Here is a 15318-nt window from a genome sequence, read left to right as displayed (position 1 = left end):
ATTAACTTTGGGTGGAAAAGTGATATTTTGAAATTTTTTAGGTGGAAAATGTCATTAATGCAACCTTGGGTTGGTAAAAAGTCCTTTTTCAATTAAATAAATATGTATACAAGAACAAGACAAAAGTGAAGGGTGAGTCCCTCGAATCTAAGTTTTGTGTCGGTGGCTCATCTGAAAACTAAACAAAAAGAAGAATAAAATTAAAGGTTAATGGAGAGAATGCAACGTGTTAGAAGCTTAAAACATCCTTTAATTATGGGGACTTAATGGGTATAAATACAAATCACAGCCTTTAGATCTCCTCATTCTTCGCCACCTACATCTCATTTCCTCTATAAGCATTCATCTATTTAGATCTAAATCTCACGCAGAACAAGGTACCTTGATCTCTTTCTTTCTTCTGCGTGTTTTTGCTTTCAGGTCAATTCTTTTTTCCTTTTTTGTTTGTCGTGATTTTATTTTATATGCCATTGGTGTGTTAATAAGCGCATATCTGTTGTTTGTTTGAATTGTAATTTTAGAAGGTGGCGATGCTCCAATTTGCTTGTTTATAAAATGGGAATGCTTTTCATTTCATTTTCACAGATTTCCATTTCTTTTTGTTTGGAGATCTTGATCGGTTTATTTTAATGTTCCCAGATCTGATCTCTCTCTTTAACATTAACAATTTAACACAAACACTAGAATATTCAAACGAAATTTAAGTGTATAAATCATCCTTCGGTAATTAACTGTCGTTTTTGAATATTTAAACGTAATTCAATTTTATGACAGAAACAAGATGATTCATTTGCTGAATGTTTGATCAGAATTTTGTTGTTCTTTCGTATTAGTTTTTGTTTTTGTTTTGATTGTGTATACTAAAATTATAACTTTGTTTGTATTTGTATTTTATAGATTATAAAAAATGGTAAAGATCTGTTGCATTGGAGCTGGATATGTGGGTGGGCCGACCATGGCTGTGATTGCTCTGAAGTGCCCAAACATTTCAGTAGCTGTTGTTGATATCTCCGTGTCACGAATCCAGGCTTGGAATAGTGATCAACTTCCTATCTATGAGCCAGGCCTTGAAGAGGTTGTCAAAAAGTGCAGAGGGAATAATCTCTTCTTTAGTACTGATGTGGAGAAACATGTTTCCGAGGCTGATATAATTTTCGTTTCTGTTAACACCCCCACCAAAACTCAAGGGCTTGGCGCTGGCAAGGCTGCCGATTTGACCTATTGGGAGAGTGCAGCACGTATGATTGCTGATGTGTCCAAATCTGATAAAATTGTTGTTGAGAAATCAACAGTCCCTGTGAAAACAGCTGAGGCTATAGAAAAGATTTTGACGCACAATGCCAAAGGGATTAATTTCCAAATTTTGTCCAACCCAGAATTCCTTGCTGAGGGAACTGCCATTAGTGACCTTTATAACCCTGACAGAGTCCTCATCGGTGGGAGGGAAACCCCAGAAGGTAAAAAGGCAATTCAAGCTCTGAAAGATGTTTATGCTCATTGGGTTCCTGTGGACAGGATTATATGCACCAATCTGTGGTCTGCTGAGCTCTCAAAGCTTGCTGCTAATGCCTTTTTGGCACAGAGGATTTCTTCTGTCAATGCCATGTCTGCACTTTGTGAGGCAACTGGTGCAGATGTCTCCCAAGTGTCACATGCTGTTGGTATGGATTCAAGAATTGGGCCCAAGTTCTTGAATGCCAGCGTAGGTTTTGGTGGATCTTGTTTCCAGAAGGATATCTTGAACTTGATCTATATTTGCGAGTGCAATGGCCTTCCTGAGGTTGCAAATTACTGGAAACAGGTCATTAAGGTGAATGACTATCAGAAGACCCGGTTTGTGAATCGTCTGGTTTCCTCAATGTTCAACACAGTTTCAGGCAAGAAGATTGCCATTCTAGGATTTGCTTTCAAAAAGGACACTGGTGACACTAGAGAGACCCCTGCCATTGATGTCTGCAAAGGGCTGTTGGGTGACAAGGCAATGTTGAGCATATACGACCCTCAGGTTCCTGAGGAACAGATAATGAGGGATCTATCAATGAACAAGTATGAATGGGACCATCCCATTCATCTTCAGCCAATGAGCCCTTCTGCTGTCAAGCAAGTTAAAGTTACTTGGGATGCTTATGAGGCAACAAAGGATTCTCATGGGATTTGCATACTCACTGAGTGGGATGAGTTCAGAAACCTTGATTACAAGAGGATTTATGACAACATGCAGAAGCCAGCATTTGTGTTTGATGGTCGGAATGTTGTGGATATGGAGAAGCTGAGGCAAATTGGGTTCATAGTTTACTCCATTGGTAAGCCACTGGATGCATGGCTCAAGGACATGCCTGCTATGGCATAAACGAGAAAAAGAAGTCTCAAAAGGGCATTATACAAGGAGAATATTTGCAGGGTTGAGGTAGAATAGAGATACTTGAAAGATAAAAGCATCATCGTATAATTTTGTGTTTTGTTTCCCATTCGGGTAATATATAATAGTATTATAATACTTGTTTCTTACTTTACATATTGTCTTTGGTTCCAGACTCATTGGTGTCAGGTACTGTTAGTAGAATATCCGAATTTATTATTGTTTACTTGATTTAATGTAATAAAACAGTATTTTATCGAATGTTAGTACCAGTTTCTCTACCTTATGCCTGACAGTATTGCTGGCTGATGAATTAATTTATTTGGCAAAGGATGGACTATTCTCTACTGAATTAAGATTAAGAGAGTTTTGATTAAGTTATTGGCAGGGTAGCTGTGAAAAAGAAAGAACATTAATTTCTCATGTTGGTATTTATGTAAATAGAAAAGTCTCATGTAGTTGGTAAAACTTTACTTTGTTTTAGAGAAAAATAAATAAACAAATACTTTTTCACGAATAAAATTTTCTTCCCACTTGGAAGTTGGAATACAGCTTTCATTTACAGCGCAAATTTTTTAATTGGAAGAAATCATTTGATGGAGTATATATACACTTAACATACATTGTTAATTGTAAATTAATAAATTTAACCAGATTTTAATGACATTTCAAATTGAATAATTGATTTTATAATGAACTAAAATCATAACAATAATAATTTAAATTCTCAATTTTTATTTTTTGTGAAGCACGAATTAAATATTTATAATGTTAACATACCCAATAAAAATATTTAGCAGATTAAAAACTATCTTTATTAAAGGAAGATAAGTGCTCTATAATTATTTTACGTATAAAATCAATTTAATCTATCAAATTATTGGATTTAATATTGGTATATTTAAGTTGGATTCGACTTTGAACACCTTGATTTTATATACATATGTATATTAATATTAGATTAGATTAACACTCGGAAAAAAATCTACTTAAAATAAAGAAACCCAATTACTACTTTAGTCTTAAAAAAAAATTGAATAATGGGTGTTATAATTATATTTTACAAGTTTAAAAATACACCCACTCTGAATTTTTAATTTAAAAAGAATATTCTTTTCTAATTTTGGTTCGAAATTTAAATTAAAAAAAATTACTCTGCTAAATGTAGGAAAAAAAAATCATTTGGGTAATGAATTTTCTACAACAAAAATTAAAATGGGCAGCTTTATGCGAATCCCGAGCATAAATAACACAAAATACTGAAGTAGGGACCTTATAGGAATTTCACTTAAGCCCGGGCCGGTTTGTCTTAAATAGGAGTACAGAATCCAGCTCAAACTAAACGAGAATTTCGGTATTCAAAATTAACCCGGTTTTGTTTTCAGACCGCTTGCTTTACAAAAAGCACGAACCGTATGCCCTTTTCTCTCATCGACTCATTGTTTCGTCCAATCTTCCCCAAAATCGATCTCTGTTTTTCATAGAAGTTTTTGCTTTAATCTTCAAATCGACGAATATTTTCTTTCAATTCGCATAATTCTCTATCTGTAGGTATCTCTTTTAACCCCAGTCGTTGATTTTACACAATCCTAGGGTTAGGGTTTCGATCTCCTCAATTGAGACCCTTAATCTCTCGATCTCTCGTGTTTTTAAATTCTATTATCGATCTATGTTAATATTTCTCCCTCATCCGATTCTAATTTTGTAGATAAGTCTCGATCTGATTCCGTTCTAGGTTTCGAATTTTTCGGTTCGTTAGGGTGTTTCAAATCTGTAAATTTCGAGAGGGGTTTGGTTCCTTTGATCGATTCGAAACTGGTTCGTGTTTTTTTGTGTCGTTAATTTGTCTTTTTGACCGTAAATTGGGACTCTAGGGTTAGGTTTCTGTAGAAAAAATTAGGGTTTCTATAAAATAGGGTTTCTTTGTATTTTTATATGTCAATTGGGGAAACGTAAATTCACGTCAAATTAAGCTTCTCTAGGGTATTATTCCGTCTGATTTCGTCTAAACTAAGCCTTTAAGGGTCTCAAGTCGTCTGAAATTTGATCTCGACATATCTGTTGAGGTATAATCTTTTTCTATTAATTTGAGTTTTTATTATTAAGCTTATTTCATAGAAAATTGAAAATTGATTTAAATTACTGTGAATATCATTTTCCTAAGCTTTTTTTTTTTTTTTTATTATTCTTTATGTTACTAGATTATCAAGTTTTACTTACCAGTAAGTGTACTTGTTTATTTACTGCCTACAATTTATTTATGCCTTTTCGGAGTGTTTGACAGTAAGCAATACCCATCGAGGTAATGCATGTTTTGAATTCTTTTGATGAATAGTGATTTATTTGAACTACAGTCTACAATGAATGTGGCAATACTCCCTTACTTTGGTTTTCATTTTCATGCTTTATAACATTTAATCACGTTTTTGTAATTTTGGAATTCTTAGTGTAAATGATTTAACCTTTTCTTATAAAAAAAAAATAAAAAGGAACAGAGACTGGGAATGTGATATTACCAACAATGCTTGTTAGAACTACTGCGTGTACCGTTGTCTGTAGTTCAGTATCGTAGACATTGTGGCTTGACTCTTAAGTGATTATATTGCAGCTTAAGGTTAAAGACATGGGATTTAAGCGGCCTTTTGATGATGAAGAATTCCAGGAGCTACCTTGTAAACATTCAAGACAGCTTGATGTTAACAATAAGCTGACTCAATATCAACAAGTTCCTTGTAATATAAGTGAAACTGTTTTTTCGGGTAAGACGATGGTTGAAATATAAGTGCTAACCTTTTTAAATGTTGAAATTTTACTTGAACTAATAGTATTTTTGTTTGAACCAGGTGAATATGGGGATGGATTTTATCAACATGGATGGCAAAGGGAATCTGAAAGTGAAACTGTTGTTAATGAATTCACCAGCAGTTCCAGTGAGGAAGATGTTGGGTCCAAGTCAACATCTTATGCATCTCTTTCGCTAGAACATTTTGGATATGACTTCCCACGGAGAATATTTGTTCCATTTGATAATTCCTATTCTTCTGTCTTGGACCGCTCCCCCAAAAAACAAGTTCCTCTTGGACCAAATCATCAGGCCAGCCTTCCATCTTGGGACCCCTACACAAACAAGAACATATCAGATTGTAAAGCCACAATGAATGACAGTTCCTCAAATTATCTGGGATTAGACAACAATGTTGACAATGACTATGAAGAGAAGCTGATGGGGACTTGTGTTATTCCGATGCCTGACTCAAATTCGTCTGCACAGAACACTGACAAGGTTGGAGACGGCAGTATGGACTGCGACTGCCTGGACGAGGGCTCTGTCAGATGTGTACAACAGCATATCATGGAAGCACGGGAAAAGCTTTTGAAATCCCTTGGGCATGAAAAATTTGTTAAGTTGGGTTTATGTGACATGGGAGAGGTGGTGTCCTGGAAATGGACTGAAGAAGAGGAACAGGCCTTTCATGATGCTGTTTATTCTAATCCTGCATCATTAGGTAGGAATTTTTGGAAGCACTTGTCAGCAGTGTTCCCTTCCAGAACCAAAAAAGAAATAGTCAGTTATTATTTCAATGTCTTCATGCTCCGGAGGCGGGCTACTCAGAATAGAAGTTACTCTCTGGCTATCGATAGCGATGATGATGAGTGGCATGGAAATCATGGGGATCAGTATGATGTTCAAGTTTCAGGAGAAGATGAAGACTCTGCCATTGTGTCTCCTGTTGCTGAAGATGAGCTAGCAGACTCTGAAGAGGATTGTTCTGATGAAGATGATGATGATGGTGATGACAGTGATGGAGATGTCGGAAATTTTGGTGCTGATGCAACTGAAGAAGATTATGGGTTAGATTATCTATCTCAGTCATGCATGGAAATGTCATCGAATGGGGATGGGGTTGATTCTGTAGTTCCACATGTAGATACAAGTACAGGGAGAGCTGGTGACAGTCTTAGTGTTCAAGATGACTCGTGTACGTCTTTTGAGTATGACATGGTCGATTCTTGTGGTCCACTTGATGCTGTACATGCCTTGCATTTAAGTGGAGCAAAGACTGACCTTTGTAAAAGTTTGCATGGTAAACTTGACGAGTGTAATGATCTGGTTGGTCATGTAAATTTATTGGATTCCTGTGATGCTAAAGTTTGGGATGGAAGGTATCCAAGTCCGATAAAAGGTGTTGATCTCCTGCCTACATGCAACATTATTGAAGAGATCTTTGGCCAAGGCACTTGGGATACGAAGACAAGATATGACTAAGGCATCTGTTAGTGGCTCATTGAGAAATTCCCTACTGGTACCTCAGTAGGGCCACAACTTAGTTAACGAGTGTCATGCAAGAAAACTTCTTTTATTTAAAAATAGGATATTTTGTCCTCCGAATTTCTTTGTACATTCTTTTGTGGAATGAAATATTGAAATGTACATGAGCAAATTGTAGCACTCCCAGTGGAATCTTTTTTGTCAGTTTTGAGTTGCCCAAACCAGAACTCTTGCTAGGGTCCCAAAAGTGTCACTTAGAATTACTTTAATAAAGGAAGATAAAATAATACCCAGTAATTTGACATGTATAAGGCATTTGAACAACACTTGTCAAGGGTTTTGTACAGGTGGGATAGGGAAAAAGGAGATGATTCCCCTTTTTTCGTGTATACTGAACTGAAGTATCAGTGGGAAAGGTTTTGATGTGTTCTTTCCTTTTTCTTTTTTTCTCTTTCTTTGGGTTCTTGTTGATTAATGTTTGGTGTAGTACTCCTCTACATCGAATTTGAAGTGAACTAGTGTGATAACTTAAAGTTTTAATCCCCTTTCATTCCCCACTGAATAATTGCACAACCCAAATTTTGTTGGTGGTGCCTTTGTCTTTTAACTGTACACTTGAAGTCGCCGTAACAATTAGTGCTAGAAAGACGAAGTTTTGTGGTTGGATTGACTCATGAACTCTCCATCTCGATACTTTCGGTGACCAGCTAAGCTATGTCAGGTAGTCTTGTTTTGACTAGCTCCAGGGATTAGCGTGTTTTTTTTATTTGATAGGAGACTTCTTTTTGCGCTTCTGTGGAAGATTAAATTGGATAAGAATGTTTTGAAGAAATTGAATTAACAAAACAAAGTAAAAAAAGCGTATTGCTGCTTTCTAGTGATGCAGCACTTTCGTGTAGAGATTGACCAGAAAAAAACGCGTTGATCGTTAGTATAATGATAATATTTATATTCAAAGTCAATCCTTTCAGTAATGGTGATATCTTTTAAATTGGTTGGCCACATCTTTGGTCAATTTCAGAGATAATCGCTGAAAACAGTAAAACAAGCTAATAACTATTCGCCTTTAGGTCATCTTGAATCCAACGAACCAAGACAAAGCCCTAGCACTGGTAACACGTCGGCTGACTGTAGAACCAACCAACCCATATAATATAATCCCTTTCTTTTCAAGCTTTTGGGAAACACATGTTGTCAGGACTTTCGTTATTTTTTGTTTTTTTGCTATCCAAAGTGTTTGATCCACTTTATATTTACCTCGACTAATCTCTTAACATTCTAAAGTTAACGATCAGATAAGTTTTCAACGATTACTCCTTATTAATAATCGTGGAGATTAAAACTCGAGATTTCTTGAATAATACACTCAAAAATCTCAAACGAACAGTCAAACTATCTAGAGGTAATAATGTTGCCAATGCTTGATTTCCATGTTTTAAGACATTTTCTTTCCCTTGTCGTGGTATTTACTTGTTAATTTATTTGGGTTCAACCTATCAATGAAATGGGTCCTCCTCGTTCCCTAGAAAAACAAAAGTGAAACCAACCAAGGAAGATGCATTGCACCGTAGACAATAGAATAAAGAGAAATAAAAAGATTTTAGACTAATTGTTGCCGCATTAGACAAGAGGATGATTACAAATCTGGCTTGACTTGAACGTCAAAGGAAACAACACAGCAATTTTATGAGAATTTACTTTATAAACAATTCCACATTGAATTTGATTTCATAATCAGAGGAACAGTTACAATAAAAGGCGATTGGTGAAACGTAAACTATAGCACAGTTGAGGTGCTAATTTTTTGGGAGACCATTATCAATAAAAAATTGAAGAGTTGGCACATTGTGAGGGTCAAGCTGCAGTTAGTTGCCATTATTGAAATTATGCCAATGAGATCTTAAATTTGTACCAAACATTTTTTAGAAAAGACAGGTCACAATATTTAATATCCTTTGAACCCCCCAAGTATACTCTTAGGAAAGGCCACTAAATGGTAATAGATTAACAATTTTTTTTTTTACATTATTAATGGAGTTAACTTTTTTTTTTCCACCCAAATAATAGCTTAATGATACATTTCCACTCACAGACTTTTAAAATATTATTTTGTTATCCAAATTTATATTTTGAAGGTGAACATAGAGCAAACTCGGTCAAGGTTGTTAGGGCTTTTGAAGATGGGAGGCCGTTGAGACTTTTGGTGGTGGAATGTTGGATTTTGGCTGTTGGGATTGATTGAAATTTGACTTAGGAGGGACAGTTGCACAAACCTTAATCGTTCAATTGTCGACGATTGGTAGGGTCGACGAGAGTAGAGTTTGAGGGGTTTTAATGAGTGATGATCATGGAAGAGAATGATGGTGGTATGAGGTTACAACGATGTCAAAATTGAAAACATAATTTAAATTTGGATAATAAAATTGTATTTTAAAAGTCTATGAGTGAAAAAGTGTTATAAAACCATTATTTGGATGAAAAAAAGTCTTTTACTCCTACTAATGGCATCAGCGATTGTGTAAGTTACATTAGGATAAAATTAGTATTTTTTATTTTTTAGATAAGAACAGTGTTTATATATTTTTTTAATAAAATACAATAACTAAAACAAATTGATAAAGGGATGAGGCCAAAAAAGAAATGGAAATGAAGTGTCTTTAAATGAGGAAGCTGAAATCAATAACGGTTGGAGATTCTGAGCTATCACTTTGAGTTGTTGTGGATGAAGTTATAAGCGAAGAGAGACAAAGTAAAGGGCATAGTTTGGATGTTCTAGTTTCAGTTTCAGTTTCAGTTTGGTAATATAAATCTAGTACTCCTCACTCCTTGGGATCTCAAAAGACTCAAAATCCTGACCGTTCAATTCAACACCGAAGGGTCCTCATTTGAGTACACGTGCTGCCTATCTTTTCTTCCCTTTTTAATCTTTTGCTTCCATGCATGGAATTCTCCTCCAACTACAACACAAAACAAAACAAAGAAGAGAGAGAGAGAGAAAGAGAAAGAGTCATGGTTTTTGCTTTGATTCTTCTCTTCATATGCCCCTTCATCGCCATCATTGGCGGACCGTCTCTTTGAAATTTCATTTTTTTTTTTTTTTTTTTTGAAACTCCATTGATTTTTTAATATTCAAGAGTGGTTTATGCTATGTATATGTGTACTTGAACAAATGGGATTCAAGGGGTCTCTTTTTCATGGGTCGGATCTCGTACTTGCACAAATAAAAAACTGTCACATCTCAACACCATGGTAGTTGATCGTCTCCTGATCAATCAGTAGTTAAGAAAACAAGAAGCAAACTGGGTGGACCATTTTGTTTGCTTTTCGATCTGGATTTGATTCTCTGTTTCTTCATCACCTTGCTTAATATGATGAATGCAGCATTCTTGAAGATTTAAGGTAAACTATGAGTTACTGATCTCGTTTTGTTTACTGGGTATTTTTTAGTTTTTAGTGATCACAATCAGATCAACAAATGGAAGCAAATCAAAAGAAGAAGTTCATCTGCAAGTTTTGCCACAAGAGATATCCGTGTGGCAAGTCCTTGGGCGGTCACATCAGAACTCACATGAATAATAATGGCGGCAATTCAGCTGCAGCGGAAGAAGGTGTGGCTAAGCTCGACATAGACAAGATTCTCTATGGAAGAAGCACTAAAAAGGAGCCGGGGCTCGAAGCTGGTGGACAATCTGGTTATGTTCTTAGAGAGAATCCAAAGAGAACAAAGAGGTTTGCGGATTCAAGCACACTTACTTTACAGCAAGAAATGGTCTGTAAAGAATGTGGTAAAGGATTTCAATCTCTGAAAGCTCTTTGTGGTCACATGGCTTGTCATTCTGAGAAGTTTAAAACCGGTTTCGAAGATCATATAGAGGGTAGTCATGATTTGAAGCAAAAACTTATAATGGATAGTGAATCAGATACTGAAACATCCGCTCCAAGTAGGCTAAGGAGATCCAAGAGACTTGGTTACAAGAGTACTGATGTTTATAATTCTTCTTCTTTTGATATTGCAAATGGTTCTTCAGCTGTTTCAGGGATAGAGCACGAACAGGAAGAGGTGGCTATGTGTTTGATGATGTTGTCCAGGGATTCTAGTTATAAAAAGGGCTTGAATTCTTTTGCTGATTCTTCTGATAACAATTCAGTGGTTTTGGAAGCTAAATCATCGTCTATTGATATGAAAATTTCTGGGAAGAATGGTCTGAATTGTGTCTCGAATTGTAATGAGTTTGTGGTAATGAAGAAAGAAAGAGACGGCAAGTCTAAATCTGCTGAAATTGATGTTTCTGATAATTCTGATTCTGGGTATTTTAGAAATGGACCCAAGAAGGTTGAATCTGATGCTTCTGTTGATGGGTTTATCAGGAATGGTGAATTCAAGAAGTCTAGAGAGGAATACGAATCTCGATTTGAGGAGTGTGGTGTAAAATTGGGGAAAAGTTCTAACAAGAGAACTGAGTTTGGGAAGGATTTGACCAAAAAAGAAGATTATGCTCAAGTACACAGGGCTTCAACTAAACATGATTCAAGAAAGAGAGCTAAGAATGATTCTTCAAGTCCTGAAATTTTCAGCAACAACGCTCAGAAGAGAAGCCAATTCGAGTGTTTGACCTGTAACAAGGTCTTCCATTCACATCGGTCTCTTTGGGGACACACAGCCAGCCATAGTAAGATGAATGGCTGCTGCGAATCAATAAACGAGAGCGGCGAAAACAGATTAGAGACGGATTCTTTTCCTAATAATAATAATAATAAAGTTTCCAAGTCTTGCAATGGCAAAAACCCAATTGAGCAGAGTGTGTCCTGCAGTGTTGAGAAAAGATTGGGATCCAAGAAAAGTAAGGGCCACGAATGTCCATTCTGCTTCAGGGTGTTCAAGTCTGGCCAAGCTTTAGGAGGTCACAAGAGGTCCCATTTTGTTGGAGGAAGTGAAGATAGAACCGTGGTACTTAAGCAACAGTTAAATGAAATGCATGGTCTAATTGATCTTAATCTTCCTGCTCCAATGGAGGAAGAGGCAATTGCCGAAGCAGGGTTCGCTCAGTGGTAGGTTCGGTTTGGTTTGGTTGGAAGTAACAGAAGCATGAGTTGCTGCCGGTGGTGGGTTTTGATCTCTAATTCAGAAGTTTTTAGCATAGTTTGATGATGATGAAGAAGATGGAAGAGAGGCTTAGAGTGTACAAACAGGACAGGTTGGTGAATGCTTTTTGTGTTTTCCTTTTGCTTCACATTCAAGGATATGGATTTAGAGGTATAAAATGTTTATTTGTTGCTTATGGACTTTAAGGAGAGCCCTTACAAAATTATCTTCATATTTAATTGCAAAACCTTGATGTACTTACTTATGTGTTTCATCTTAAAACATTGATGTTAATTTGTTTTTCTTCTTGCATATTTAAACTCACAAGCTAACTTAAACAAATTTCTGGTTTAACATAGACATCAGAATCGCCTTATCTTATATATGAAGCCATTGGATATCAGTTGTCTTTGTCAGTAAGTACCAATGGTCTTCTGTTAACACAAACTTAGTTTTATACCAGTCCTAATTAACTGAAATCCTTTATACAAGTAATGAAAATATTAATGTATAATCTATGATAAAAACTTGAAGGAATTTCCAGTTTTTTACTAGAAGAATCTGGGACCACCTAAACCTTGCTTTATGGGAAATACTAAAAAGCGTGCATTTTTATGGATTAGGAGAGAAGCTTCCTTTTTACAAATTTACATGCGAAAGCCAAAGGCAAACTCTGTTTTTACATTTACTACAGTTATGCATGCACAGCCATTTGTAAGGCAAAGCCAAAGGATTTGTAATTCAGAGAGAGAACTTATTAACATACTGTTGAGTAAATGCATCTGCTGATTTTTAATGCGATCCTTTCTTTACATGAAAAAGGGTTCTCATTTTACACAACATACCTCACATGCTCCAATTATTATCACTGCTCTCTACCATAGAATAATTCATCATTTAAGGTCAACCCCAGGTCTTATTTTTTTTATTAAAAAAAAAAGAAAAAGAGAAGTTTATTTGGCAGAGAAAGACGATCCAATAAGGTCTTAAAGGTATTTAGGTGTCTTGGCATTGAAAGGGAAGTGAAGATCATTTGAGGAGTGGTTGAGAAACTCTTAAGTTCCAAGTAAAGATTAGTTTTGTGACATTATGAGGAATCAAAACTTGATTCACTTTAATTTATTTATTATTGAAGAGGAAATGTGACTGATGGTGGTTGTGAAGTCACCTACCATTGAACTAAATAACTTATCTCACTGTTTATGCATTGTTTTTCTCACATAACTTGTTATGGTCTCCTTTATGTTTGCTTCTTTATTTTATTGTATTATACTTTGAGTGTGTGTGAGAGACACTCACACATGGAGAGAGAGAGAGAGATGGATGGAGGCTTAAGTCAACTGGCATTATATATATACAATTTTAGTTTCAAAGAAAGCTTCAAGTAGAGTTATACAAAGAATAATACTATACTAACAACTATTTCTCACAACCCTGACGTGACAGTTCGTAATTGGTCAGTTCACAACGAGTCTCACATGGGTTCTACTAATTAATTACAAATTGACCAATTACGAGTTGCCACATTAGGATTGTGAGAAATGGTTATTGGTGTAGTATTACTCTTATCTAAAACTATAAACAAAACTCCCCAATGGGTCAACATTGATTGACCCGACTTATCTGTTCATCCTCTTCACTATTTAAACGTTTTTGCAAAGCTTTTTTGTCCAGGCCAACTTGTACTTAGGATCCATTGAACACCCTACAAGCCTATAGGACCATACAAGTCAGAATGTTATTATGGTACATGGTCCTAAGGTTTGAACTCAGAAACTCAAGAATTCTAGTAAACCTCATTTACAGTCAAGTCAACCCCTTAGGGTTAATTGCAAAGTTTTATTTCCATCAAAACTTTCCAGTTGTGGATCTGAAAAGTGCAGACTAAATAATAATAATAATAATGCAGCATTTCGAGTGTAGATGATTGGGTTGTTTTTATGTTTCGGCCTGCCTGTTTACATGGACCTGGGACCGGCCTTCTGGTCAGGCTCTTATGTTATTTTAATGGGTAGGTTACAGTAAGTTAATATTTTTTGACTTAAATTGTTAGAACAAATATAGGATCATTAATTCATTATAGTTTTCTATTTATTTTTTCATATGATAAAATAAGGTATTTAAATCAATGTTCACAACTGACATCTATAAATAAAAAAGAATTAATGCTNTAAGGTCTTAAAGGTATTTAGGTGTCTTGGCATTGAAAGGGAAGTGAAGATCATTTGAGGAGTGGTTGAGAAACTCTTAAGTTCCAAGTAAAGATTAGTTTTGTGACATTATGAGGAATCAAAACTTGATTCACTTTCATTTATTTATTATTGAAGAGCAAATGTGACTGATGGTGGTTGTTAAGTCACCTACCATTGAACTAAATAACTTATCTCACTGTTTATGCATTGTTTTTCTCGCATAACTTGTTATGCTCTCTTTAATGTTTGCTTTTTTATTTTATTGTATTATACTTTGAGTGTGTGTGATAGACACTCACACATGGAGAGAGAGAGAGAGAGAGAGAGAGAGATGGATGGAGGCTTAAGTCAACTGGCATTATATAATATATATATATATATATATATATATACAATTTTAGTTTCAAAGAAAGCTTCAGGTAGAGTTATACAAAGAATAATACTATACTAACAACCATTTCTCACAAACCTTTTTTTACAATCCTGACGTGATAATAGTTTACAACAGGTCTCACATGGGTTCTGTGTAGGTCCTACTAATTAATTGCAAGCTGACTAATTACAAACTAGTACGTCGGGGTTATGAGAGAAAATTTGTGAGAAATAATTGTTGGTGTAATATTACTCTTATCTAAAACTATAAACAAGACTCCCCAATGGGTGATTGACCCGACTCATCTATTCATCCTTTTCACTATTTAAAAACTTTTGCAAAGTGTTTTTTTTTTTTTTGGTAACCGAGTGTTTAGGCCAGCTTGTACTTATGATCCATTGAACACCCTAAAGCCTAAAGGACTATATAAGTCAGAATGTTATTGTGGTACGTGACCCTAAGGTTTGAACCCAGAAACTCAAAGAACCCTAGTAAACCTCATTTACAGTCAAGTCAACCCCTTAGGGTTAATTGCAAAGTTTTATTTCCATCAAAATTTCCATTTATGGATCTGAAAAGTGCAGACTAAATAATAATAATAATAATAATGCAGCATTTCGAGTGTAGATGATTGGGTTGCTTTTATGTTTCGGCCTGCCTGTTTACATGGACCTGGGACCGGCCTTCTGGTCAGGCTCTTATGTTATTTTAATGGGTAGGTTACAGTAAGTTAATATTTTTGTCTTAAATTGTTAGAACAAATATAGGATCATTAATTCATTATAGTTTTCTATTTATTTTTTCATATGATAAAATAAGGTATTTAAATCAATGTTCACAACTGACATCTATAAATAAAAAAGAATTAATGCTTTTATACTTGTCATTTCTAGTTGCAACTTTAATAGTGGGGAATCTAAGGAAGAGGGGGCATCTTTGAAATTCAGAACCCTAAGGAATATTTTTGCAATTAAATTTCAATGTAAATTTACCTTTTTTATTTTATTGTATAATGTCACATTCACACTCATTTCCTCTTTT

The 15318-nt window shown here is 35.3% G+C and overlaps 3 protein-coding genes across 4 annotated transcripts; all 3 read left to right on the top strand.

The window, feature by feature from the left end:
- The first annotated feature begins 230 nt into the window (after positions 1-230).
- Positions 231-2625, top strand: LOC116127859 (UDP-glucose 6-dehydrogenase 1-like). Of its 2 annotated transcripts, none has more exons than XM_031413522.1 (2): positions 231-377; positions 898-2625. In XM_031413522.1, the coding sequence occupies exon 2, from the start codon at positions 908-910 to the stop codon at positions 2348-2350; it is 1443 nt and encodes a 480-aa protein (XP_031269382.1). In that variant the 5' UTR covers positions 231-377; positions 898-907; the 3' UTR covers positions 2351-2625. The 2 variants fall into 2 exon arrangements, with proteins under 2 accessions (XP_031269382.1, XP_031269383.1); XM_031413523.1 differs by having other exon boundaries at positions 275-420.
- A 1089-nt stretch (positions 2626-3714) lies between these two features.
- On the top strand, positions 3715-7065 carry LOC116128018. Its single transcript, XM_031413690.1, has 3 exons — positions 3715-4425; positions 4968-5118; positions 5203-7065. Exons 2-3 carry the CDS (start codon positions 4983-4985, stop codon positions 6624-6626), a joined length of 1560 nt encoding a protein of 519 aa, XP_031269550.1. The 5' UTR covers positions 3715-4425; positions 4968-4982; the 3' UTR covers positions 6627-7065.
- A 2507-nt stretch (positions 7066-9572) lies between these two features.
- On the top strand, positions 9573-11995 carry LOC116127966. The gene has a single exon (XM_031413627.1). It carries the CDS (start codon positions 10105-10107, stop codon positions 11680-11682), a length of 1578 nt encoding a protein of 525 aa, XP_031269487.1. The 5' UTR covers positions 9573-10104; the 3' UTR covers positions 11683-11995.
- Positions 11996-15318: the final 3323 nt, after the last annotated feature.

This window comes from Pistacia vera, unplaced genomic scaffold (genome assembly GCF_008641045.1).
Source record: "Pistacia vera cultivar Batoury unplaced genomic scaffold, PisVer_v2 Contig196, whole genome shotgun sequence".
NCBI classification, from domain to species: domain Eukaryota; kingdom Viridiplantae; phylum Streptophyta; class Magnoliopsida; order Sapindales; family Anacardiaceae; genus Pistacia; species Pistacia vera.
Note: the sequence above shows the minus strand (reverse complement) of the source record. Positions and strands in the feature narration are given on the sequence as shown.